General features: G+C 42.7%; 1 protein-coding gene across 2 annotated transcripts in view; it reads left to right on the top strand.

Annotated features, from left to right (window-relative positions):
- RTN3 (reticulon 3) overlaps positions 1–27,292 on the top strand; it is a 48,301-nt gene extending 21,009 nt beyond the window's left edge. Inside the window, exons 3-9 of one of the 2 annotated variants that reach the window (XM_040410636.1) lie at positions 4,989–6,023; positions 14,414–14,621; positions 20,591–20,729; positions 20,955–21,024; positions 21,102–21,148; positions 22,808–22,866; positions 24,602–27,292. In XM_040410636.1, coding sequence (XP_040266570.1) covers positions 4,989–6,023; positions 14,414–14,621; positions 20,591–20,729; positions 20,955–21,024; positions 21,102–21,148; positions 22,808–22,866; positions 24,602–24,647 — 1,604 coding nt within the window. In that variant the 3' untranslated portion in view covers positions 24,648–27,292. The remainder of the gene's footprint in view (positions 1–4,988; positions 6,024–14,413; positions 14,622–20,590; positions 20,730–20,954; positions 21,025–21,101; positions 21,149–22,807; positions 22,867–24,601) is intronic. The other variant, XM_040410637.1, reaches the window with a different exon arrangement.
- Positions 27,293–27,743: the final 451 nt, after the last annotated feature.

The raw sequence follows: 27,743 nt of genomic DNA on the forward strand, positions 1-27,743 counted from the left end.
ATCAGAAGAATCTCCTTCCCTTCTGTATAATATCAAAAACATTATAAGAGGAAGTGAGCAGCGCTGTGGACTGTAAAATGGCAACCACATCTCAAAAAAACTTCCACCTCCATGTCAGCAATGTCCTCCCCTTCTGATATAGATCTGCAGGAGGAAGATTTTGATGAAGGGGAGTTACTTTCCTTGTCCGACTCTGATTCCTCTGAAGACTAATCCGGTTGTCCCCTTTGCTCCATTGAAGAGACCGTCTCTCCTAAAAACCATAAGGGCGACTTTAAATCTGGAGGACTCTAAACAACCAAAATCCATACAGGACCTTATGTTTAGAGGCTTCGGGTGGGGGGGGAAGGAAAAGGGGGTTTTCCCTGCATTCTAATATTATCAGACTTATTAATAAAGAATGGACTGACCCAGAGAAAGCCTGGTGTCTCCAGAATTTTTAAAAGGAAGTATCCGTTTACCGAAGAGGATACCACCCTTTGGGATAAATGTCCTAAAGTTGATGGTCCGGTAGCAAAAATAACAAAAAAATCTGCTCTTCCTTTTGAGGATGTAGGTCTTCTAAAAAAAAAAACACGGATAAAAAAAAGTGAAGCTCTTTTAAAAAGATCTTGGGAAGTTTCTATGGCCATTTTAAGACCAAGTGTAGCGGCCACTGCCAGGTCCATGGCCATTTGGATTAAGATAGAGGAGCATTTAGTGGCAGGAACCCCAAGAGAAGATATTATTGCCTCCTTGCCCATGTTTAAACAGGCAGCAAATTTTCTGGCAGGTGCCTCTGTAGATACTGTAAAATTGGTGGCCAGATCTGCAGCCCTCTCTAATGCCACTATAGGAGCGGTGTGGCTGAGGTCATGGTCAAGGGGATTCTAAAAATAAATTATGCGGTATCCCTTGTGAAGGAGACAGAGTATTCGGGTCCATACTCTATATCCTTGAAAAAGCCACAAATAGGAAAAAAGGTTTTCCGTCAGAACCCAAAAATTTTCGTCAGGCGAAATTTCGACTCCTCCACAAGGGGCAGGCAGGACTAGAAAAAAAGGGGTTTTTCAGTAAGATGGCAGACAGGTAGAGGTGGGGTAGAGGTCTTCTCTTTAACCCAGCAAATTTCTCTCAAAAACCTATGCCAGAAGTGCAGTGGGAGGAAGGCAAAAACATTTTTTTTTTTGCATTACCAAGGAGCTAAAAAAAAATCAGCCAGTACTCCTAAATCAACTGATTCTGCTTCAGAAAATAGCCATCGTTCCTGTTCCACCTGTAGAAGAAAAGACAGGCTTTTATTCCACAATTTTCCTAGTGAGAAAACCAAATGGCTCTCACAGAGCAATTATAAATTTTAAGGGCCTAAATCGTCAGATCCAGTACAAGCTTTTCAAAATGGAAACAATAAAATCTACAATAAATCTTCTCGGGAAAGACGTTTATATGGCAACCTTGGATCTGACCGATGCATATTATCATATCCCGATATGCAGCAGTAATCAAAAATATCTAAGGTTTGTGGTTCAGTTGGGAAAAAAGGTGTTCCATTTTCAATTCCAGTTCCTTCCCCTTGGCCTAACGTCAGCCCCCAGAGTCTTCTCAAAGATCATGTTAGAGGTAGTAGCAAGTCTACATCAGAAAGGAATACTTGTTATCTCTTATCTGGACGATTTTCTCATTGCCACAGAGTCAAAAGAAAAATTAGAGAATCACTTGAACATAGTACAGCAGGATCTGAAAGACCTAGGCTGGATTGTAAATCTAGAAAAATCAGATCTTCATCCCAAAAAGAGGAAGGTTTTTCTTGTCATGTTGTTGGACTCGCATCTTATGAAGACTTTCCTACCAGTAGAAAAGCTATCAAAAATCAACTACAAATTTTCTTTTTTTCGGAGCAGGAGAAGAGTGGCTATTTGGGTAGTGATGAAGGTGCTGGGCCTTATGTCATCTTCAATTCCGGCAGTAAGATGGGCACAAGCACACTCGGGTCCTACAAGTGTTCATGTTAAACTGGGACAAAAGCATATTCTCGTTAGAAAAGAAAGTGAGAGTCCCTCAGCAGGTAAAAGACTCTATGGTGGCTAGACAAAAGGAACCTATGCCACAGAGTATCATGGCGACAAATAGACCCTATAACAGTGACAACAGACGCCAGCAGATCCGGTTGGGGGGCTCATTCAGACCTGTCTAAGCCTATCCTCCTCAAATCTAAGGGAGTTATCAGCAGTGTGGGAAGCCCTAAACGCTCTTCATTTGGAAGTAAAAGGAAGAGATAGGATTTTTATATCAGACAACATTACTACGATCACCTACCTGAACAAACAAGGAGGTACAAAAAGTACATCCTTGGCAAAGGTGTCAAGAAATATCTCTCGATGGGCAGAAAGGAATATACAGTCTATTACGGCAGTTCATATAAAGGGAAAAGACAACAGGATTGCAGATTTTCTAATCAGAGATACCTTGAAAGAAGGAGAAAGGAGTTTAAATCGACAGGTATTTTCCTTCAGATAACAAAGATGTGGTCGATACCACACCTAGACCTGTTTGCTACCTGGCAGAACAAACAGACGGAGAAATTTTGTTCCCTATCCTACAAAGATCGCCCTTTGTTCGTGGATGCACTCTCCCATCCTTGGCCAAACGAGATCCTGTACGCATTTGCCCTAATACCCAAAATTCTGTCAGAAAAGTCCAAACTAATCCTAGTCGCTCCATATTGGCCAAGAAGATCTTGGTTTCCCCTACTATTGAACATGTCAGCAGGGGATTACAGTATCCTGCCGCCTCTTCCAGACCTTCTTCATCAAGGTTCTATCTTGCACCCCAAGTCTGCACAACTACATCTGGCAGCTTGGAACCTGAGCGAGAATTGTTAAGGAAAAAAGGTCTTTCAGAGGCTGTAATTTCTACTATTTTATGTAGTCGAAAACCTATAACTTCTAAGATTTATTATAGAGTCTGGGAGGCTTTTTTAAAATTTTCCAAAGATAGGTTAAAATCAGCTGAGGCCCTAGATGTATCTGTCATTCTATATTTCCTGCAAGCGGGCCTAAACAAAGGTTTAAAAGTCAGTACCATTAAAGTCCATATCTCAGCCCTAAGTGCCTTTCTAGATACAAAGTTGGGAGATCTACATCTTCTTAAATTTGTAAAAGGGGCACAGAGGAATGAACCTATAGTCAGATCCACAGTCTTTCCTTGGGACCTAAATTTAGTATTGTCCGTTTTAATCGATTACCCATTTGAGCCGTTATCGGAATTTTTTTTAAGATTGCTGTCCTTTAAAACAATTTTCATCATTGCAATTACTACAGCTAGAAGAGTGGGCGAAATACAAGTGTTTTCATGTAGACCTCCCTATCTAACTGTAAGAGATGACAGGATAGTGCTGAAACACTCTCCCTCTTTTTTACCCAAGGTTGTCTCAAAATTTCACTGTCTGCAAGAAGTTTCGTTGCCATCATTCGGTTCTCCAGCAGGTTGTCCGGAAGAGGTGTTTTCATAATCTGGACGTTCGCAGATGTGTGTTAGCTTACCTTAAGGCAACAGAAATTTTCAGGAAGGCAGACAGACTCTTCATTCAGTTTGCTGGGCCAAATAGAGGACAGGCGGCAAGCAAGACAACCATCGGAAGATGGATCAGATCGGCAATCCTTTTTTGCTACAACTTCAAAGATGTCATTCCTCCAAATGGACTAAAAGCTCATTCAACTCGATCAGTCGCAGCTTCCTGGGCAGAGACAGCGGACGTCTCTCTGGAACAAATATGCCAGGCAGCCACCTGGTCTAAGCCTTCTATTTTTTTTCGACATTATCAATTAGATGTGTTAAAAAATAGGGAATTATTATTTTCTCGCAGAGTGTTATCTGCAGTGGTCCCACCCTAGTTATTTAATTTCTGTTATTCCTCCTGTGAATCCGTGCCGCTGTGGAGGCGTTTGGAAAGATTAGAATTACTTACCAGTAATTGGTTTTTCCTCTAGCCTCCACAGCGGCACGGGAAATTTTTTCCCCCACGTTTATGTAATAATTTGATGCTGTATTCTGGTATTTTATTTTGTTATCTGAAAAATGGATAAATAACATTATGTAGCATCCATTTCAGAGTTTCTCGGTTTTTTTACTGGAGCAGGTAAGGGGAGGGGGCTATTTAAAGATCTCTACGTTGTTTCCTGTCCCTAGGGGAGGCGGGGTAACCTCCTGTGCCGCTGTGGAGGCTAGGGGAAAAACCAATTACCGGTAAGTAATTGTAGTCTTCTTGCCTCAGGAAATTGAGTTAAGATTGGGTGCCCCATTTAGGGCCATCCATGAAAGCAGAGGGCATGGGGCATTTCCTACAGCAAGATGCCCCTTTGAACCGCTTATTTTCCAAGTACTCTTCTGACTAAAATAGGAATTATCCTGATCTGGGCAACACATTTTGTCAGATTGTGAATCCACTTAGTGGCCAGACAATTTCAGCGAGACCAGCTGACCATCCAGTGCGTATTAAATATGCAGCAGTTTGTTTCGCAGATGTCAGTGTCCAAGTTTTATTTATTTATTTGGGCTATCATAACTACATGATATTGGTCTCCTTTCATATCCATTCATGTCTAGATGGGCAAAGAGGCATTTCCAATATGGGAATACCCCTTTAATACTGCAGTGTTCTTACTGGTTGTGTCCTGTTATCATAAGCTGTGCCAAATGATGATAAGCTCTGCTGTTCTCCATCTGAGTGTTTACATAGTTACGTATTGATGTTGGTAATTCACAAACGATATGGAGAAGTTCAGTATGACCCACTCGGGTATAAAAAATAAAATAAAAAAATCCAACTAAATGTTGGCAAAAAAAACTTTATGGGTGTTGTAGCTCATGCCCTCTTGTTTTCTTCTGACCACGTTTCTGTGATTGCTCTATCATTGAGTGAGTTGTAGAAATCTTTGCTCTGTCATAAAAAAGGCAATGTTTGTTATCCAGGAACTTTACAGACTTTTCTCTGACACCCTTCTCTCCAGAATTTCATCCTAAACACCCCAGTCCAGAGTCTCCTGGGTCTCCTTTTGAATTGATTGCCAACAGCTCAGGTTTTGAGTTCAAGAGCTGTGAAGACAAAACTATCAACCATGGACTTTCACAGATTTCTGCACAAAGGCCATTCCACGACCAATCTCCTGATACTGATGAACCATTCTTGGCTGGGCACAGAAGCACATGTTTTTCTGGTGATAAGGAGGAGCAATTTGCTAGCAATTTTTCTATGCAGAATGTCATAACACATAAGCCAGATTACTTTGAGTCTGGAATTTTGGGGTCTGTTGAATCACCAATTAAATCATCTGACCATCAGATGGAGTTTTTGCAGAGGTGCATAGAAGAAACTTGTAAACCATCCAAAATTGAAGAATGTGTAGGAGACAATCTGGACACATGTGTAGATCTTAGTTCTGTAAAAAATGAGGCATGTTCTTATGATTCAAAGACTGATCTTCGATGGCCAGATGCAGAGGAAGACTTGGATAGCTCTGGAGAGTCTGACGACACAGTTATAGATGCTGGATGGAGAGTTAAATCTTCAGTGACTAATCAAAAGGAGCATGCAGAGGATGGCTGGGTTGAGCTCAGTGACGCACACCAAGGGAATGAACCTAGGAGAGGAAACCTAACAACGTCTAAGAATGCTATCATAAATTCCAATACTCTGCTTTTAACAGATAGTGTTTCTGAGAAGACTGGCCATGCCATTTCTAAGACCCCAGACTCTCCACATAGTGAAGGTTTTGTTGACCTGGCAGAAACCTGTGTTAAAGAACCTCATACAGGAAGTATGTTCTATTCAGAATCTGAATCCTTAGAAGATAAGGTTCACGAAAATCTGACAATTGAAGCACTAAAAGCACTGGCTTCTGGGGTACAAGACTGGAATTCAGAAAGTCGTGATTCCTCTCCAGAAATCCTGTCTCCCCAATTGACCAACTTTCCGGAATTAAAAGGGAGAACAGATCAAGCAGAACTGCACCTCGAATCTACTCTTGGCATTACAACTGTCAAAGGTAAAGAAGAATTGTTATCCAATGCACAGTTGGCATGATCCTCACATTTCTGACTTGCACCATTCATGCCCAGTCATCTGTTGTTGGCATGCACTGTTGGCATGAGCCATGAACCACTGGCATGCTCTAGATGTCTTAATACCCATTGCAGATATGAATCAATGATGCCCAGCTGCACATCTTTGACTCACCGCATGTGCAACTTCCTCTTGGCACAGCAACCTACCCTTTCTGTACACATTGCTGCCATGCACGGCTATCCAACTTTACCTTTACCTGCTTCTTTTTACCTTTATGTACTTCATGTAAATTTGAATTGGCATGTGTGTATCCTCCCTGTGTACCTTTCCTTATCTATTGCGCATTTAATTGTATTAATTTGTTACATATTTCTCATGGTCTTTCTGTAAAAGAAGAAAAGGTCTATTATTACTTTATATTATGTTTATAGTTTATTTACATTTTTTTCAGGCTCCACATATTGATGACCTATCCTCACTAAAGGTTATCAATATCATCATTGTGGGGCCAACACCTGGTTACCCCACCGATCAGCTGTTCCTTGCAGCCTCTGGTGCTCGAAATGGCACTTGGAACAGAACCAGAAGCACAGTTGGGTTCATTGTGTACTGGCCGTGCCTGGTTGTTCTAGCTCAGCTCCCACTCAAATGTAGGCTTTCAGAAACCCAACTGCTGTTGGTGACTAGTAATGCAAATAAGTATTAGGGCGATCTAAATGAATGATGAAAGAAGCAAGGTAAACATGCCAATGATATTTGTTAGTCCGTAAGATTTTTCTGTAGTGATCTTATAGAAAACTTAGAACACAGATGTTACTTTCCTTCTGATCTCTTCCATGTTTTTTGCTGAGTGGTAGCGTTTAACATTGTCTGCCTCCTGTTACAGAGCTGTATTGGGAGGCTCCTGCTGCAGTCGTATGTGAGAAAAATAGGTGGGGTTGCACATAGAGAAAAGGTTGTTTATATGCCCCAGTTTCAGTTGCTATTTGGCAAAAAATAGGATCAGTGTAGAAAAGACTATTACGGGAGGAGATGCTGGGATTTTTCTATGCGCGTTTTCTACGTTTTATGTTCTTCACTGTAAACTGTGTAATAAAAGGGAATCTGTCAGCAGTTTTGACCATGCTAAACTGCTGACTAGATAAGCAGAGTGAGACAAACATACCTCTTGTGGAGCTTTTATCAAGAGTAGTTTGACTGTGAAGTTAAATTCTGCAAGATTCGGCCCCTTCAAGTGCCCAGTAGCCATTGATTCACTGTGAAGTGCTTCATTGAGCTGCTCCACATCCCCTTAGCTCTGAGTGACAGCTGTAGTGGTCTCCTGGCAGAGGGGATGGATGTGAAGGGGCTCAAAGAAAGCAGAGAGCACATTAAAGTACAGCATGGCCCCTGAGCAGGAGCAGTGTCTGGCAGAATCAAAGTTCACATTCACACTAGTCCTGATGATAAAAGCCCCAAAAATGGTATGTTTGTTCTACCATCCCCAGCCCGGTCTGCTTTTTAGCATGGTCAAAACTACTAACTATTTTGAAGGGTTTCTTTGGGGAAGAAATTAGAGGGTGGGCACGGTAGAGTTACCTGTTTTACATGCGCTGGCAATTGTCTTTTGAGTAGAGCTGGACCTATAAAACTAGGTTATTTGCTCAGTTTTCTTTCTCTTGACCATGCTAAATATAGGAATACACATTAGTTATCAGCTGAACACTTGTTTAGCCAGCAGCCATTTATTCGGAGCCCTCTATATACACATGCACGGCCGGCTTATGTGTCCAGATCTGTCCGACTCTAGTAGCAGCTTATCTGCCTGAGAACAAAAGCATTGGGCAGTTGAAATCAAACAGCCCAATTCAGTCGGGAAAGCCAAACCCACTGAAATCAGCAGTTACTTTCTGCCAACATTTGTCTAATGTGTATGGCCAGCTTAAAAGCCATGGATATCTCAATATGTTTAGTATCTCCTCAAATAGAGAATATGATGCTTGGCAGAGCCATTTGACCTCTTAAAAGATGAGTTGATGAAAAAATGTGACTGCTGGGGGATACCTGGTTTTCTGAACATGACCAGATCTTATTTCTTCTATTCTCGGTTCCAATGTACACTCATTGACAAAAAACGCACGGGGGAGTTGTTGGAATTGAATGAAACTTTGTGTGTGTATGTAATCCTGTTTGTTGAGGAAAACTGTACAATTGAAAGGAGATACTAGGACCATGTTGGGCCACCTCTAGCCTGGATACAAGATGAGATGTGGTTGGGTGTGGAGGCATACAGGTTCTGTATGGCATCCTGTTGCACATTTGCGCATACGTTGCAGCTGGGCCTGTGGATCCTTCACTCTCATAGGATGCAGAGGCTGACATCCCAGCTGATCCCATAAATGCTTGATTAGCGATTAAATCTGATGACCGGGCAGACCAAGGAAGGGTTGCAATCTGGCAGAGACATTCCTGGGAAACCCTTGCTCTGTGTGGACGAGCATTATCCTGCTGAAAAAATGCCAGTTCAAAGCCCTGCCAAGAGAGGCAACACATGTGGCTGCAGGACGTCCTGCACCATATTGCAGACCTTTGGTGTCACTCTTATCACTACTAGGAGTGACCAACTCTCGTATGCAATGGCTGCAGTAGTTGGGGCAGTGTGTCGCTCCACAGCAAAGGCAAGGTTGAAGCACTCTGCTCAAGGTCGACCATCATGGGATCTCAAACAGAACCAGGATCCCTTGCTAAAACTATCGGTTTCCAGTCCATAACAGTCCGGGTTTCTCATTCACAACACCATTGGGAAAGAAAGTTAAAGGTGGCTGGCTGTCTGGCAGAACATGTAATGGGTGCCGTGACACGGAAATTCCTCCTGCTAACGTCCTGGAATGGTCTGGGCAGAGACAGGAGTGTATAATGAAGATGTCACCTGTATCTGGGTGGTGAACAATGAAACCGTTGGAGCTACTTGTGCTTGTCGGTTGATGAAGCACTGGTGGTCTATTTGGGCCGCCTGGTGCCTGTTCACCCATTGTTTGTGGCCTCACATAACCTCTGCTCTCAACACCATTGGCGTGCAATTTGTTGAAACAACCATCCTTCTCAGATCAATGATGCAAAGTCTTTCAACTGGGCAAATGTTTTTAAGTGTCTTGTAGAGGCATGTCTAGCAGTCGATAATCTTTCACAAAGAGGTACACTACCCAAAAGTAGACTTTTGAGAGCCTTTTTATAGGCAAACACTTTTACGCCCTGTTGTGGCAAGACCCAGTGTCTAATCAGACCACAACTGTAATAATTTATATATCTGCCAGAGACAGAACATGCTGAATTTTACAGCAATCTCACTTTTCTATCTGGGTGCGTTATTTTTTTTGTCAATGAGTGTATTTTGGAAAATTGGTGGACCATTCTAGTGTGTTGTAGATTTTTTATTTTTTTCCTGTACACTATTATAGGGGCAACTATATTATTGCCTGAACTATTTACAGCATTTGGAGAGATGTTTACAGTAGCCACATAGGCCATGGACACAATTGTCTGGTGGGTGCTCATTGACATCTGAGTGTTGTGGGCATGCTCTGTGACCTTTGCAGAGGTCACTACTGGGTGGGAGGAGTATATGAGCTGAGGCCATTCCCCATTACTTGTTGTGAATCGTGGATCCTGTTATATGTACAGCTGTGTTATCTGTTGTTGTGATCCTGCCTGTGATAATAGGATGACTGGTGAAAAGTGATCTGTACCGAATAGCAATTCTCATTGCATGATGTGATTCAGTGGCCAGAGTGAAAACTGAAAGAGTTCAGGATTTTATTTAAAGAGCCTCTGTCGGCATGACCAGCCCTATTAAACCAGGCTTTTTGCCTGGTAGAGTTGATCATGCAGTTTAAGGGTACTTTCACCCTAGTGTTGGAAGAATCCTTGTCTGTATTACGGACAAGGATAGGACCGCTCTATGGAGGGCAGGAAATTCTGTTCCGCAAAATGCAGAAACACACGGAAAGTATGCGTGTTTTGCAGATCCGCAGTTTGCGGACCACAAAAATGTCAAGGGCTGTGTGCATGAGCCCTTAGACTGGTTTCCTTCTCGTTACAGAGGCAACATACAGCACTAGGAATAAGGCCCATAGGGACTGACTTTTTTAATCATCTCTGCATGTCTTTGAAAATGCATATCTTCTCAATTTTATCTCTTGAGTCTTCATGCCTTACTAAAGTTTTTTGCCTTATAATCCCCCTCCGCTCTCATGAGAGAGTCTCAGAGAGAATCTGCAGCTGCATCTCCCCTCTCCTTCATGTCTTTCTATTTGCTGTATACTGCTCCCCATACAAATTATTTAGTCTTTTGTTGAATACACATACATGTTCAGCCGAGTCGGGAGAGATGGCTGTCAGCCAAATGATTGTTCAACCGACCGTTTTTGAATGTGTAATGGGGCCTTTTCTCCAGATTAATGTTCCTCAATCCAATCCTTGTGGAACCCTAACATGCATTGTATTGAGGATTTCTTTAATATTGTACAGTGTTTTTTTAATTGGTTTTACTAAATCAGTAGCTCTGTATGCATAATTTTCAATACATGCCCTGTTAGGGTCCCTTGAAAGGGTTGTCCAATTAATTTTGAAAAATAACTGCAGAATGTTATAAAATAGTAAAATAACTGCTACAGCACTGATGTTCCAGGGGTCCCTGCCAGTCTTATTTTTATTTTATTTGGCTCAGCGGTCATGTGGATGTACGTGATATCATCGCTGCAAGTCAATCACTGGCCTGAGCAGTCTTGTGTAGTACATGCTAGCAGCATTGATGCAGGGTTTCTTAATGGGGGCTTTCTGGGACCCAGCTGGTCCTACAGATCCACCTCCAGTACACTTTAAGGGGTTATCTGACCATTTGTTAACTGATCTAGTGGTGGCTAACCTCCAGCTGGGGTGAAACTACGACTCCCAGCATGCTCCATTAATTTCTATGGAGTTCTGAGAACAGCCAAGCAATTGTACATCTTGGGAGTCGTAGTTTTACCACAGCTGGAGTGCCGGAGGTTAGCCATCACAGACCTATCCTCTGAATAGGTCATCAGCATCTGCTTGGGGACTATCACTGATCAGATCAGTAACAAATAGTTAGATATCCCCTTGAACATCCCTGTAAGAGAAAGTTTGTAATGTACTTACCATTCTGAAGTTACAAGAATTAGCCTCTCGGGAACCTGGTCACGTGACACTCCTTTTCTGAAAATTATGCTGATGTCACATCCTTTGCCAGTGGCTATGGACGAGAAATCGCTTTGGCTGCGGACAGGGCCAGAACTATTTTTCTCCCTGGTACATGTGCAAACTTCTGAATCCACCTCCTATGAATGGCTGAGCCATGAAACTTTGAAACATCAAGTATATTACAAACTTTCCTCTACAGGTGTTATGAGTAATTAAAGGGTTATGCTATGATGTAAGAAATGAAAATCGGACCTAATATAGTACATGACTATCTAACAGAGCAAAAACCCATCCTGTACCTACATGGATCCAGAGATCTCCCCATTTGTTGCTTCAATTGCTCTGCTAGAGCCTTTCAGGCTGACAGTTTAGGGGGCATGGTCTTTCTCAGTTAAAGGATGGAACTGAGCATGTGCGACCACCTTGGTAGGCGGACTTGCATATCATTAGACACATCAAACACTGGGGGAAGCCATTATAATAAAGAGAATATCTCACAACTGTATCATTTGTGCAACAAAGTAAATTACAAAAGTAACTAGTTTTTCATGCTGAATTAAAGTAAAAAAAAATTAAAAAAATGTAATGGTGGCCCAACCTCCTTTTTAGGGTTCACTTACATGTGAAAGTGTCTCAGTACAAGAAAGTCACACAGCATTTCATGTAATGTTTGTCAGTGGTGTCACAATGTGCCCACAACATGCTGTGACTACGACGCAAGAGTCTCGAACTTCAGACATGTCGGATTTTGTGTCGCTAGTTGCATGCAACTTTTCCTCTGTTGATTTTAATGCAACTTGGATGTGTTTTCACAGTCAAATCACAGTTGTAAAATAGTCAGCAAGTTGCAGACATATCACACATGCAACTTTTCTGTGTCTTGCCATTGTCCGACACGTCGCCATGTAGCTGAACCCTTAAAGTGGGATTTAAAAAAGCTGCTCCATAACTGATGCTTCAGTGGTTGAAGTGAATGAGAGCAGTGCTGCAGTATCTAGGTGCGGCCACTGCATAGTGGGCCGAGCGGTGTAGTTCCTGCAATGCAGGTCCTGCAAACAGATCATCGGGGAGATGCTGGAAGTTAGATCTCGGCCAATCTGATATTGATGACCTAGCCTAAGGATAGGTAGTCAAACTTAGTTTTCAAACTAGCATCTGGATCTGAATTCTTTTGTAATTGCATGTAATTAAAAATTCTGCAGTGCCACAGAGTTATTCAGTAAAATGTATCTTTATAGTGCCATCTGCTGTCTGAGATGGTCGCACATGCTCAGTTTCATCCTTCAACTGCCTCCTGAGCTGTGATAGGTGGAGCATGGACACGCCCCCTTAGCTGCAGCAGAAAAGACACTCCCCTTGAGCTGTCAGCTTGATATAAATCTAACAGAGCAATGAATGGGGAGATCTCTGGGTCCATGTGAGGTACAGGGCTGGTTCTAGAAAGAGTCATGTGCTAGATTATGTCTGATTTTCATTTAAGGACTGTAGTAGGTGGGTTCAGAAGGTCTGCAAACATTTACAGAAAGCTTACATGCACACACAAGGGAGCTATGGGCCTCTGGAAAGTGGGGAAGATTAAATTTTCCCTTAAATGTATTAATGTTTTTTTAGGTTCATATGTATTACTGATTTATGTGTATACTTTTACCTCAGTTTTGTATTTCCTTACTCTGCTGTTCTATACCTTTTCTTCGGTTTAAAGTTGTTATCCAAGACTATAACATGCTGCCCCGTATGCCGGGCCCCTGACGATGAATATACTTAACTGGCTCCCCGCTCCAGGTCCCAGCACTGCCGCTGCTGCTTCTCCCCCTGCGCAGATGAAAACATCTGGTGTCGCGGACGAGCCTCCCTACTCCCTAGCATGAACCGCGATGCTAGGGAGGCTCGTCCCCACCTGCCATTGGCTGCTCCCCCTGACACCAGATGTTATCCATGCACAGGGAGAAGCAGCAGCATTGGTTCAGGGACTTGGTGCAGGGAGCTAGGTAAGTATATTCATTGTGAGGGGCCCAGGCATTTAATAGTCTTGTATAACCCCTTTAATGGAGAATGACCGTGGTTTGACAGAAGACTGCGTGGTTATGGTCCAGTTTTTGCACAGTTTTTCAGCCTCCCACTTATTTCAGTTGGAGAATCAGTGCAGATTCTACTCTAAGGCTGCATTCACACGTCCGTGGTGTGTTGCAGACCCGCAAATTGTGGGTCCGCAACACACCAGCCCGGCACTCCGATAGAAATGCCTATTCTTGTCCGCAAGCTGCGGACAAGAATAGGACATGCTCTATCTTTTTGCGGAGCTGCGGACCCAAAGATCGGGGCCGCGCACTACGGATGCGGACAGCACACTGTGTGCTGTCCGCATTCATGCCGTCCCCATAGAGAATGAATGGGTCCGCACCCATTCCACAAAATTGCGGAACGGATGCGGACCCATTTTGCAGACGCGTGAATGGAGCCTTAGGCCTTATGCACACGGCCATTGGGCAAGTGAATGGGTCCTCAATTCCGGAGATGCGGAACGGAGTCACGGAACACCAGAAGCACTACGGAGTGCTTCCGTGGTGTTTCTTTCCGTTGTTTTTGCACCACAAATAAATATGACGTCATATTTTTTTTGCGCTGGGAACGGCTGCACAATGGCCTAAGGTAGAGCATTTTCCCTTTCTTCTTTTTTTCACACTTTTTTATTTTTTTTTATTCAGAGTCGGGGGAAAAAAGCAAGCGCTGCCTTCCATAGAAATGAATGGGGAGAAAAAACTTGATGCAATACGGTTGCCAAACTGACATTATATGTATTTTTTGCAGTGGTGTGAATGTAGCCTAAGGCTGAGTTCACACTTTTTTTATCAGTTTTTTTTCCATCAGTTATTGTTTACCAAAACCTGGTTCGGCTTGAAACCACAGAAGAGGTGCAGATCTCTCCATTACACCTGATCTCTCAGTAGGCTTGACTACTAGTTTTTGCTCCCAATTACGGATTTGAAATAACTGATCAAATAACTGAAGTGTGAACTCGGCCTAAGAGCGTTGTAATCTAGAACCATTAACACATGCCTGCAGAACTACCCTAGCTGTATACTTCTAGACTTTACTAGATTTCATGCTGTGCAGATGAAAGAATATTTAGTCTAGGGTGGTTAACTAATAATATCCATCTCTTTTCCTCAGCGCACGACCTGCTATTCTGGAGGGATGTAAAGAAGTCTGGAATGGTGTTCGGAGGGACCATGATTCTGCTCTTGTCACTTGCAGCCTTCAGCATCATTAGTGTTATTTCCTATCTGATTCTAGCTCTGCTGACTGTCACAATTAGCTTCCGTGTCTATAAGGCTGTCATGCAAGCCGTCCAGAAAACTGATGAGGGTCATCCCTTCAAGTAAGACACTTGTTTTGTCTCCTATTGGTGTACATTTTCCATGAGTTTGTGGTAGTGCCTTTTAAGAGACAATGTAAACCTCTGCACTGAATACTCTTTATGAAAGGTTGGTGAATTAAGTTGTTGGGGTTTTCCCATGTAGGACACCTGCACACATTGTGGATTACGGCATTTTTTTTCAGCGCAGATTCTTGTGCGGAATAACCCAGCATAATGTAGTACCAGCAAAGTGATTGATATAAGACAAATATCATGTAAGCTGTGACTTGTGTAAATGAACCTGCTGTGCAGATCTAGAAATCTGCAGCATGTCAGTAGTTTGTGCAATTATTATTATTTTTTTATTTTTTTGCATTGCGATGCCAAAGGTGAGATCTGCAGAAAATATGCAACAAAATCCGTGTGGAAATTCAGTTTCTAAACCCACACCAGTGTGTAACGTGTCCAGTATGCATGCTCTCGCTCCATGCACTTTGTCAAACACTCCACTTGCCAATCTCTAACAATCTCATAAAGAGGGTGGCACAGGACCTCCATTCTCGTGATTGGTGGCATCCCCATGATCACAGCCTATTCCCTCATTTGTGGATAGGAAATCAGTTTGTATTGTGGAGAAAATCCCTTAGAGTAATCTAGAAAACCGTTTAGATATGGTGTGGAAGTGTAACATGGATTTAGCTGCTTTATTTTATGAGGCCCATCTGTGTCTTTATTCATTAACTTTGATTGATGGAGTTTTTCCATTACAAGACCTTATCCCCTACCCTGGATAGGTGATAGGATACGACCTCTGGTATCCCCTCAGATCCTGAGAACAGGGGCCCGTGTTTCCCCATTGAACAGAGCAGCAGACACACATGCATGTCCACTACACCATTCAACCCTGTGGGACTACCGTAGATAGCGGAGTACATGCTCCTGTGATGGGACACCCCCTTTAACTTTTTTTTTAACGTAAAGTTGTCAAAAGAACATTCAACTATAATCAGAAAAGTTTGATTGTCGCTGCATATTCTTATATTCATATTTCATTCTTAGGCTACTTCACTAACGGAAGTCCACTCTGGCCGCTGCATGGCAAATATGCGAAAAGGAGGCCGGACAAAAATCGCCCCATTATAGTGAATGAGGCCGGAGTGGACTTCCATTAGCACAGATCCTGCAGACTGTTCCCCTGCCGGAAAAGGCTACCGCCAGTGTGAAAGTAGCCTTAGTCCTGTTTACTTCAATTTATTTTGTGTCTGAATAAAACATTGCCTTAAAGGGATTCTGTCACCAAGTTTTGGGCTATAGAGATGCGGACATGCACGGCTAGATCGCCGCTAGCATGTCCGCAATATACCTGTCCTATAGGGCTGTGTGCTTTTATTTTCTTTAAAAAAGGATTTTAGAGATATGTAAATTAGTCTTGTATGTGTCCAAGGGGCTTTACGAACCTTCCTGGAGCCCAGCACCGCCTATGTCCTCCAAATCTCCTCGTTTCATCAACGATAGATTGCCGTAATCTCGCGATGCGCAGTGACGGTATAGTGCTCCTTCCCTGTGCTGGCATCAGCATCGCGAGATTACGGCAATCTATCATTGATGAAAGGAGGAGATTCGGAGGACATAGGCGGTGCTGGGCTCCTTCACAGGTGGGCGGTGCTGGGCTCCAGGAAGGTTCATACAGTCCCTTGGACACATATAAGACCAATTTACATATCTCTAAAATCCTTTTTTAAAGAAAATAAAAGCACACAGCCCTATAGGACAGGTATATTGCGGACATGCTAGCGGCGATCTAGCCGTGCATGTCCGCAGCTCTATAGCCCAAAACTTGGTGACAGAATCCCTTTAACTGTTATTTAAAGGAATTGTCTAGGATTTAAAAATGACAGTGCAGGAAAGTTGCTAAATATTTAAAAAGAAATAAAAAAATTTAACTCGCCCATCCATCTAGCACTAGTGATCGCTACTGGTCTTAGTTTACATCCCGTCAATGATGATGTGTTATACGTGCACAAAGTGCAGCTAGTCACCGGCCTCAGCAGCGATACTAGCATGTGCAACATGTGGCCTCTGGTGCCAGTGGTGTTTTTGGCATCCTCACTGCAGGACAAAAACGGATACCAGCGAGGCCATAATTTTTTTTATAAAATTTTTTACTTTTTAGCAGATTTCCTGCTTTTAACAATTTTTGAAATCCAAGACAACCCCTCTAAATTGGTTGGTGTCAGAAAATGTGACCAGTAGTGTGATTTGATAAGGCATTTAAAATGTAGACTTAAAGATTGTTGTAACGATCTGTGAATGTGGCTCCACTGTACCAAGGAGTGGTAGGCTGCTGACCCACAGGGATCAGGGACACCAGAGAGGAGCACCAGAGGAATCAAGCTAACTTGTCGGGAACAGGCCGCAGTCAAAGTCTAGGAAGACAACTGTCAGTATAATGACAGGTAGGCCAAATATAGCTCAGACAGCAGGGTAAAGCAGACTAGCAGAACCTAGCAGGACCTGTGATGATCAGGAAAAGAATGGGACAAGCAGGTATTTATAGGGGAGCTGGTGAACTAGTTAGTCAGCAGCTAGACAGTAATGCCTCATGCACACGACCATATGTTCGGTCCGCATCTGATCTGTATTTATTTATTTTTTTCCATTTATTTCAGTGGAGCTGCAAAAGATGCGGATTGTCCGCATGCCTTTGTCCATTTCGCGGCTCTGCAAAAAGATAGAACATTCTTATGCGTTTTGCGGACCAGGATAGGACGTTTCTATAGAAGGGAAAAAGAAAATGGTGACGTGCACATGGCCTGGATCCGTGATTTGCGGACTGCAAAACGGATGCGGTCGTGTGCATGAGGTCTAACACACACACACTGCAAGGAGATAAAGGGTGTATCCCCTACAGTGCAGAACCTGAGGCGAGATACACTGACCTAAGCTCCTGTTCACACATACACATCGGACAGACATAGTGAGTGGAGCTGCGGACACAGGCCATTGAAATTACCTACATAAAGTAGTGTAACATTGTGAATACATTGTAGTTTGTATCTTGTATTGATCCTGAATTAGAGCACCTATTATAGCCCAGAGCTGCATTTGCAATTCTATATATGTTCTGTACTGTACTGCATTTTGTAGATTATTAGGCCCCTTTCACAAAGTTTTCCACGCGGGTGCAATGCGTGACGTGAACTAGGGCTGAAATGATTACTCGATTGAATCAAGTAATTAGACACAAAAATCATCGATGCAAAAGAACGGCCATGTGAATAGCCCCATAGACTTTCACTGGTGCTAAAAATGGCCGTGTGACGGCCGTTGCTTAGACGGCTGTCACGCGGCCATTTTTCACTGTCGTGTGCATGTAGCCTAAAGAAGCACTCTAGGTTTATTTTACATACAGTACAGACCAAAAGTTTGGACACACCTTCTCATTCAAAGAGTTTTCTTTATTTTCATGACTGAAGGCATCAAAACTATGAATTAACACGTGGAATTATATACATAAACAAGTGTGAAACAACTGAAAATGTCATATTCTAGGTTCTTCAAAGTAGCCACCTTTTGCTTTGATTACTGCTTTGCACACTCTTGGCATTCTCTTGATGAGCTTCAAGAGGTAGTCCCCTGAAATGGTTTTCACTTCACAGGTGTGCCCTGTCAGGTTTAATAAGTGGGATTTCTTGCCTTATAAATGGGGTTGGGACCATCAGTTGCGTTGAGGAGAAGTCAGGTGGATACACAGCTGATAGTCCTACTGATTAGACTGTTAGAATTTGTATTATGGCAAGAAAAAAGCAGCTAAAAAAAGCAGTAAAGAAAAACGAGTGGCCATCATTACTTTAAGAAATGAAAGTCAGTCAGTCAGCTGAAAAATTGGGAAAACTTTGAAAGTAAGGGCTATTTGACCATGAAGGAGAGTGATGGGGTGCTGCGCCAGATGACCTGGCCTCCACAGTCACCGGACCTGAACCCAATCGAGATGGTTTGGGGTGAGCTGGACCGCAGAGTGAAGGCAATAGGGCCAACAAGTGTTAAGCATCTCTGGGAACTCCTTCAAGACTGTTGGAAGACCATTTCAGGGGACTACCTCTTGAAGCTCATCAAGAGAATGCCAAGAGTGTGCAAAGCAGTAATCAAAGCAAAAGGTGGCTACTTTGAAGAACCTAGAATATGACATATTTTCAGTTGTTTCACACTTGTTTGTTATGTATATAATTCCACATGTGTTAATTCATAGTTTTGTTGCCTTCATAGTCATGAAAATAAAGAACACTCTTTGAATGAGAAGGTGTGTCCAAACTTTTGGTCTGTACTGTATATAAATAACTCGCCACCATTATTCTAGAACTGCCATTTGTTACATTCTAAGGCTAAGTTCACACGAACGTGTGTGATCCGTGGCCGTATTGCGGCCCGCAAATCGTGGGCCGCAATACACGGCCACAGTTCCGTGTGAATTCCGCATCACGGATGCGGACCCATTCACTTCAATGGGTCCGCAAATCCGGAATCGCGGGACGGGACCCCTCGGAAGCACATCGGAGTGCCTCCGTGGGGTTACGTCCCGTACTTCCGTTCCGCAAAAAGATAGAACAAGTCCTATCTTTTAGCGGAACGGCCGGATCGCGGACCCATTAAAGTGAATAGGTCCGCGATCCGATGCGGCTGACCTACGGCCGGCGATCGTGCATTGCGGGCCGCAGCACAGGCACGGGTCACACACGTTCGTGTGAATTCGTCCTAAGTAAGTTGCGTCCATTTTGAACCTTTTCATTATGGTAACCTGGTCGTGTCACCTAAAGTGTGACCACCAGCCCAGAGCATGCTCTAATGTGTAAACAGGAACTCTGTCTCTCCCCTGTGCCTGACTTCCTCTGAACTCAAATTTCTCCTGGCAGCTCTCAAGCCCTTTCCTCCCCTCCATGTTCCTCTGTGTATTCTGTTGAAGATGTTATGTCTCTCCTATGTCAAGCGTTAGGAGTGCAGATCTGTACTATCTGTGTGTGCTGACTCTCCTGTGTAGTTCTGTGAAATGTAGCTTCACACTGGTCTCCTGCATGTAAGAGCTGACAGGGAAGAGAAAGATGACAAGGCAGAGAGGGGAGACAGGCTTAAGATGAATCGCACAGGAGAGCATGGGGAGCCTGCAGTGTAAGGGGATAGCAGCTGTGTCACTAATCTATCATGGATGCATTTGCAGCATCAGTGACTAACATTTTGAAGCCATTTATATTTGTGACATCTAAAAACTTCATGCAAATAGTTTACATTTTGAGTCATATCTTAGTCAGACTTAGGCTCCATTCACAAATCCGCAATTCCATTCCGCATTTTGCGGAACGGAATTGTGGACCCATACATTTCTATGGGGCCGCACGACGTGCGGCCCCGATCCGGAATTGCATAACCCGCAATTCCAATACTGGAAAAAAATAGAACATGTCCTATTCTTGTCCGCAATAGCAGACAAGAATAGGCATATTCTCTTAGTGCCGGCAATGTGCGGTCCGCAAAATGCGGAACGCACATTGCCGCTGTCCGTGTTTTGCAGATCCGCAAAGCACACACGGATGTGTGAATGGACCCTTACCAGATGCTGGATTAAACGAGTTGTCCCATCTGGACAACCACTTCTGAAAAGGAAACTCCTACATCTCAGCTTCTGGAGCAGTGACTGTTAAAGCAGTGGTGCAGGTGCAAGATGTCCGGCCCTGTCAGTAAAGCAGCGGGAGGGGAGCTTCTTGTTGATGAGGAATCTATTTACTCATCACTAATCTCATCCTGTAATCTATAGCTGCATTTGGGACACATCCTTTCTACTCAGTAGTAATTGGGGCCATTGCCCAAGCAAACAGAATGTGCGAACACTTGTTTTCTAATGATCCGTGTGCTCAGCAGCGCCTTTGGACAATCACATTTACACCCTGCCTGACAGGGGAATATAAATAATAAATGCAATTACTTTACTGCTTTCACAGGGTTCTGCTGGACAAGGATATCACTTTGTCCTCTGAAAGCCTTCAGAAGAGAGCGAATGCATCCCTTGCTCATGTCAACCATGCCCTGAAGTACATCATAAGGCTCTTTCTTGTGGAGGACCTTGTAGATTCCCTCAAGGTAAAAATAAATAAAAAAAATCCCATGAATTGTATTGTTCTGGAAGAGTTTCTCACCCATTATGCTATGTTGTTACTATGCACAACCGGCAATGTGCATCTGTCTGCATTTCTATAAAATATATGTAATATTTTGCATTCTAAAATATGTACTGATTATACAGATATTAATTACTTCCTTCCATATGGAAATTCTTAAGTTGCTTTTCACATTTTCACCTACCAGTTTGCCCTCCTCATGTGGCTGACGACCTATGTTGGAGCTGTGTTCAACGGGATCACAATTCTCATTCTTGGTAAGGAACCATTTTTTAAGCTTTATGTTGTGCCTAAAGATAGACTTCAGTGACTCATTGTTTTCATCTTCCCGTAGGAGTCCTGATCGCCTTCACTGCTCCAGTTGTGTATGAGAAATACAAGGTAAGTTTATTCAAGATAGTTTGTGCCTACACTAGTAAGTTTGCTAAAAATCATACTCTTAAGCACTCCCACAAACCTTTTTATTCTCTGACTTGTTAGAAAGGTACATGATGTAAACTGTAGTGAAGGTAATTTGTATTTGTGAGTTATAACCTCCCTTCTGATCCTCAGCTGTGTCATGTGACTGACACTCCAAATAACACAGCGTCTTATGTAAGGACAGGTAGCCAGTTTCTCTATGCATTCCTATGGCAGCCTCAATGTTCGTCTCATAGAAATAAATAGAGAAGTAACTGGCTTCTTGTCCTGTGTCAATTGGAGATCTGAGTGTTGGTCACATGACACAGCTGAGGATCAGAAGGGAGGTTAGTAGTAGTACAGATCTATAGAAAGTATACGGGATCAGAACTCCACAAGCTTAAAAAGCCAAGCAGAGCTGATGAAAGCTGAAGGGGCAGACCACTCTGAGCAGCACTTCTGCCCCTTTGTGCTTGTTTTACAACGGTTTAGGTACCCTTTAGGCTACTTTCACACTTGCGTTCGGGCTTCCGCTTGTGAGTTCCGTTTGAAGGCTCTCATTAGCGGCCCTGAACAGATCCGTACAGCCCCAATGCATTCTGAGTGGATAAGGATCTGCTCAGAATGTATCAGTATGGCACCGTTTGGCCTCCGTTCCGCTCAGCAGGCGGACACCCGAACGCAGATTGCAGCGTTCGGGTGTCCGCCTGGCCGTGCGGAGCCAAACGGATCTGTCCAGACTTACAATGTAAGTCAATGGGGACAGATCCGTTTGACGTTGACACAATATGGTGCAATTTCAAACGGATCCGTCCCCCATTGACTTTCAATGCAAAGTCAGGACGGATCCGTCTGACTAACTTTAGACTTAGATTTTTTTCTGAAATATAATGCAGACGGATCCGTTCTGAACGGATACCAACGCTTGCATTATAGGAGCGGGTCCGTCTGTGCAGACACCAGACGGATCCGCTCCGAACGCAAGTGTGAAAGTAGCCTTAAAAGGTTATCCCATCAGGTCATATGGATGTCATATAGGAGATTCCTCTGGACCCTCTTCACTTGCCAAAGCAGAAAACTGCTGCAAACATTGGAGGTCCCTATGCAACCATGTACTACATGGTTGATTATTATATTACAACCTTTCCTCTACAGTGTCACATATCGGCCTGCGACCTCAGGGTATGTCCACATGAGACTGGTCCGTTGTGGGTTCTCTGAATTCTACTGCAGCAAAATCAAAACAAATAGCGTTGGTTCTTTGCAGATTTCATAGCGTAAATGCTGCAGGTGTGACCAGTTTCACTCTCTGCATTGGAAAGGTGGAAATCCATGGTGGGAATCCAACATTGACATGCTGCAGATTTAAAATCCGCACTGCAGATCAAATTTGTGTGGATTCCTTGGCAGACACTTTCTACAGCGTGTGGATGAGCATTTGTCAAATCGTATCCACTTTGCTGCTACTCAATTATGCTGTGGCTTTTCCTCATGCGTTTCTGCTGCGGAAAATCTCCAGTTTGTCCCCCATGTGTGGCAATACTCTTAACTTGCAAATGCTTTTTTTTCTATAGATGTCCTTTAATGTATGCCAACTATGCATTGTGGTTTTCATTTTCTGCTCATTTCTGTTTGTCGTAGGTACAAATTGATCATTATGTGTCTCTGGTGCAGAGCCACATGAAATCTATAACTGAGAAGTAAGTTTTGTTTTATCCTACAAAAAAAGACAAGATATTCTATTGCATTTTATAATTAAAGAATATAGATCACATAGAAAAGAACATGTAAGCCTGCACCTTCCACAGAGTGAGATTTATGGAGCAAGGGTCTTGTTCTCCAGATCTTACAGTGCAAGAGTAGTAAGGCCATGTTCACATGAGACCTACAACACCTGCAGCAAAAGTGACGTATAGTGCATGTGTATAGGATTTTACACACTGCAGAAAAGCATGTTTTTCAGGGCAAGCCATCTCCAGCCCAACTGCTTAAAATGTTACTTTTTATTTTAAAATGACCAGATATTATTAAAATATTATTAAAATCACCAGGTGAAATCCAATTTTAGTTTGACTAAAAACTTACATTTCCAATGTATAAAAATGTATAAAAAAAAGTATAAAAAAAATAAAAATAAAACTCACTGTGTGCTTTCCTTTAACCCCTTAAGGACTCAGGGCGTACCGGTATGCCCTAACTTTAAATCGCGATTGCGGCAGGGATTAATCGCAACAGCAGGCACCCTGTCACAACGCGGGGGGGGGGGGGAGTCCTGTGACCCCCGTCCCTCCCCTTCCCGTGTCGGCGATCGCCGCAAACCGCAGGTCAATTCAGACCTGCGGCTTTTACCTTTTTGCCAAAATGATCCAAACATGAAGTAGACATATGGGGAATGTAAAGTAATTATTTTTGGAGGTATTACTATCTATTATAGAAGTGGAGAAATTGAAACTTGGAAATTTGCAATTTTGTAAAAAAAAAAATTGTCAATTTGGTATTTTTTTTATAAATAAAATTATATTTTTTTACTTCATTTTACCAGTGTCATGAAGTACAATATGTGACGAAAAAACAATCTCAGAATGGCCTGGCTAAGTCAAAGCGTTTTAAAGTTATCAGCACTTAAATTGACACTGGTCAAATTTGCAAAAAATGGCTGAAATAGGGCTGAGTCCTTAAGGGGTTAATGTGAGGTGACCCGCATCTATGTGACATTAATGGCATATCCTATCATTTAATGTAGCTCTTTTTATCATTTTCCCCTGATATTGCAGTATACATGATTCACACTTTATAAGGAAGAGGTGACGTGAGGAAGCCATGTTTACTAGGCACTTTGGGATTTTTCTGTGCATCTCTTATGGATTACGGTGTTGTTTCATATGGCTGGAAGTACACATCTAAGGCTACTTTCACACCTGCGTTCGGATTCGTCTTGTATCTGCACAGACGGATCCGCACTGATAATGCAAACGCTTGTATCCATTCAGAACGGATCCGTTTTGCATTATTCTTTAAAAAAGTCAGTGATTCATTGACTTTCATTGTAAGTCAGGACGGATCCGTTTGGCTCTGCATCGTCAGGCGGACATCAAAACGCTGCAAGCTGTGTTTTGGTGTCCGCCTCAAAAACGCAACGGAGACCAAACGAATCCTTATCCATTCAGAATGCATTGGGGCTGAAGTGATCCGTTTTGGGCCGCTTGTGAGAGCCCTGAAACGGATCTCACAAGCGGATCCAGAAACGCCAGTGTGAAAGTGGCCGAATACTGCTGTTGCTGACATATCTGTCCTGCGTATTAGAGGTCACATTCTGAATGCTGTCTTCTGCCATCTCCAAGGACTTGAGTTCTATATTTGTCTAATACTTATTGTTGCCAGCCATGTCTATGCCTTAGATCTTAAATTGTTCCTTTTTATTTTCTCCCCTTTTAGGATTCAGGCAAAGCTTCCAGCAGCACTGAAGAAGAAAACAGAGTGAAGGATCCAAACGTTGGGAGGGTGGGTGGGCTGGGAGGGTCTTACAGTATACACACTGGCTACATATCTCATTACTACTCCGTAAGTTGGCTGCCTTTATATAGCTCACAGGAACCTTTTGTATGCATGTATTTCATGTATACCTACGTGTACATGGTTCCTCTCTAGTAGGAAGAGAGTGTCTGTGTTAACATGTCATGGATTGTAAAAGTTATTCCTGGTTTTCTACATCCTGAAGAGCCGGGTAGGGACCTAGCAACCCAACTGTAATTCCTGCATCTTACACATTCATCCCTCTCCCATCTGCATCACTGAAAAGTGATCGACACACGGCCGCTGCATTATCTTCCTCAATTTTTATTCTGCTTTCATCATCTCAACCTAATCTACTGGAGCCACTACTGTCTCATCCTTAAAGGGGTTGGCCATTTTCAGGCTTCTGCTAACAATGTGCATGTAAGGTGACTATGACACTTACTAATATATATCTTTTTTGATATTCTGTGTTTGCTCTATTTCATTAGCTATATCCCATTATTTGGGCAAATTGTCTGGGCTGTCAGCACAGAGGTCCAGTCAATTACATGGCTGCTGATGGAGGGTCATGTCACCAGACACATCACTCAGCCTCCTCCATTCAAACACACTGGACCAAACTCTGCATAGTCCAGATGAAAAGTGCAGTGATTTGCCTGGTCACATGACCCTCCATCAGCAGCCATTTTATGGACAGGACCTCTGTGCGGATAGAACAAAAGACTTGGCCAAGGGACATACCTTTATAAAAGGATGCAGAATTTCAACAAAAGCCATGGTATTAAGAGCCATATAGTCATCTTATATACACACTGATCAGCAGTAACCAGAAAGTAGCCAACCCCTTTAAATTAACTTGTCCATTTCCTTATACACACACTTTTCACATGCTATGGTTTTTCTTACATACTTCTTTTATGGTCTTCAAATGTCATTCATCTTATTAAAATTATTTATTGTTAGGCCTCCATGTTGGTGTCCCTAAACATCTTGCCCCTCCCCCGCACAGACACACTGCCCTCACACCCCTCACCGTTTTAAACTTTTGTCTGTTTTTATCCAGCTACTCAGTTCAATCACTGTTCTGTTCCACTTATTGCCACATTAACCAATATATTGGAGTTTCTTACACTGCAACCAGTTTTTTTTTATTTAATAATGCAGAATTTAATTTATATTTCATGTCTATACTGAGAATTAAGTGTAGAAATGTGTTAAGTTGCATAACTAAAAATGTTATGGAGAGTTTTCTGGAATACTAAGACTTCTACGGTGTTCCTCTCTTCCTTTCTGTGCTTGTATCTTATCCCTTGCTCTTCCTGGCAGCAGGAGAGATGGGACATTTCCTACACTGCAAAGAACAATGCAGTCTCGCCCTTTGATCATAGAGAAATTCATGTGTGAAAATTTCACGCCTGGCGAACTGGCCAAAAAAACAACCGACATATGAGGTCTATTATTGTACACAATCTTTAAAGTGAATCTCCACCTTTTATCATCATGTTGTTTTAGGTCTGAAATAGTTTGCCGATTAGTTTTTTAAATATATTTTCATAGCCGTCCAAGCTCCAATTTTAGACCCAAAAATCCCCTACATAGACTTAAAGACGAGCACATACTGACTGATTGTAGCCACCACTAGAGGGAGCTAACGGCATATAAATTTGAACTCGATAACACACTATGCAGAAAGCTCCTATATTCCCTCTAGTGGTGGCTACAGTCTGCATGGTATGTTTAAATTCTGTAAATGCGAGGGCTTTGGAGAACTTATCACTATAAAGATATATTAAGGAATTAATCTGCATGGTTTTGAAAGTTTTTAGGCAAAAAAAATGAAATGGTGCTTAAGGATGGACATTTACTTTTAGGGGTTTCTTTGACGTGGTAATCTGGCCATTGGATTTTAACTTCTAAATAATAAAAGTATTTTTGGCTCAACACCGTAGTGGAACAGAGCATGAGAGGAGTCAGTAGTTCAAATTCTGTGATGGTGACACTACAATAGTCAGCCAGAAGATCTGTTAACTCGCCATGGTAGTTCTGTGTCTTTTCTAGGGTTGTGTATGCATCAGCCTGGTTCCACGTATATCGTGGAAACGAGTACGATCTGATTTATTCCCACCACACAGGTACTAGGATCGGGTGGCAAGTTTCTGTCCTGCGGCAGCAGTACACTGATACCTCAGATGATGGGAAATGTGGTTCCACTGAGTAGGTGCTGTATACCTTGCCATGGATTGCGATCCACTATTGTGTCGAGCTGATCATGCTGGACTTGAAGAGTGCATTTGTTCTCGAGCAGGGTGGGTTGTTTTATTAATGTGATTTGTGTTGCACTGAGCTTCTAACTATTTACTGTGTGTGTCACTATAAAATGTTGTTTAAAAGAGAATTGCTTTACTGTTTAAGACTGGAGAAGAGAACAAGCTAATGAAGTATTCACACATAAGCCTGTAAAGTAGCTTGTTATTGCAGGAAGAAGTGTTTTTATTTGGGGGTTGTCTGAAATGAAGTTAATTTCTTTTATTTTACTTTCTTTTTAGTTTCTGTGGAACAAAATTCTATGTATATTGCAAATACATGTGGTATTAAAGAGTAGGACACAAATAAAGAGTGTTGCTTGTTCTTTTCATCTTGTGGAATTTAAATAAAGTCTGTCACCAAAATATGACATTATGCACCACTTATATGGCTCTCTAGCATACCTATCCATGATTTAAATGCTACATTTGTAATTTTCTTCTGACTTTAACCAGCAGGAAAAACGCAGTTTAATCCATATGCAAATGAGGGCTTGCAAGTGCCATGGGGTGGTGTTTGGTGTTTAGGAGCCCAGGCTGCTCTGCTTTCTTTTTACATTACTCCTCCCCAGCCTCCTCCTTGGCCCGCCCTGCAAGTCCTTTGCGTCATCCACAGGGCCGATATCCCACGTGTGCGCACTGTGAAGCCCATTGTGGGCACGGCATTGCTACATGTAGTGCTCACTATAGTGACTAGGGGGCAGACTAGAAGCGATGTTTAAATTCAGATACCCAGCTACAAGCAGAGATCCTTGTCT

This window comes from Bufo bufo, chromosome 10, assembly GCF_905171765.1.
Source record: "Bufo bufo chromosome 10, aBufBuf1.1, whole genome shotgun sequence".
Taxonomy (NCBI): domain Eukaryota; kingdom Metazoa; phylum Chordata; class Amphibia; order Anura; family Bufonidae; genus Bufo; species Bufo bufo.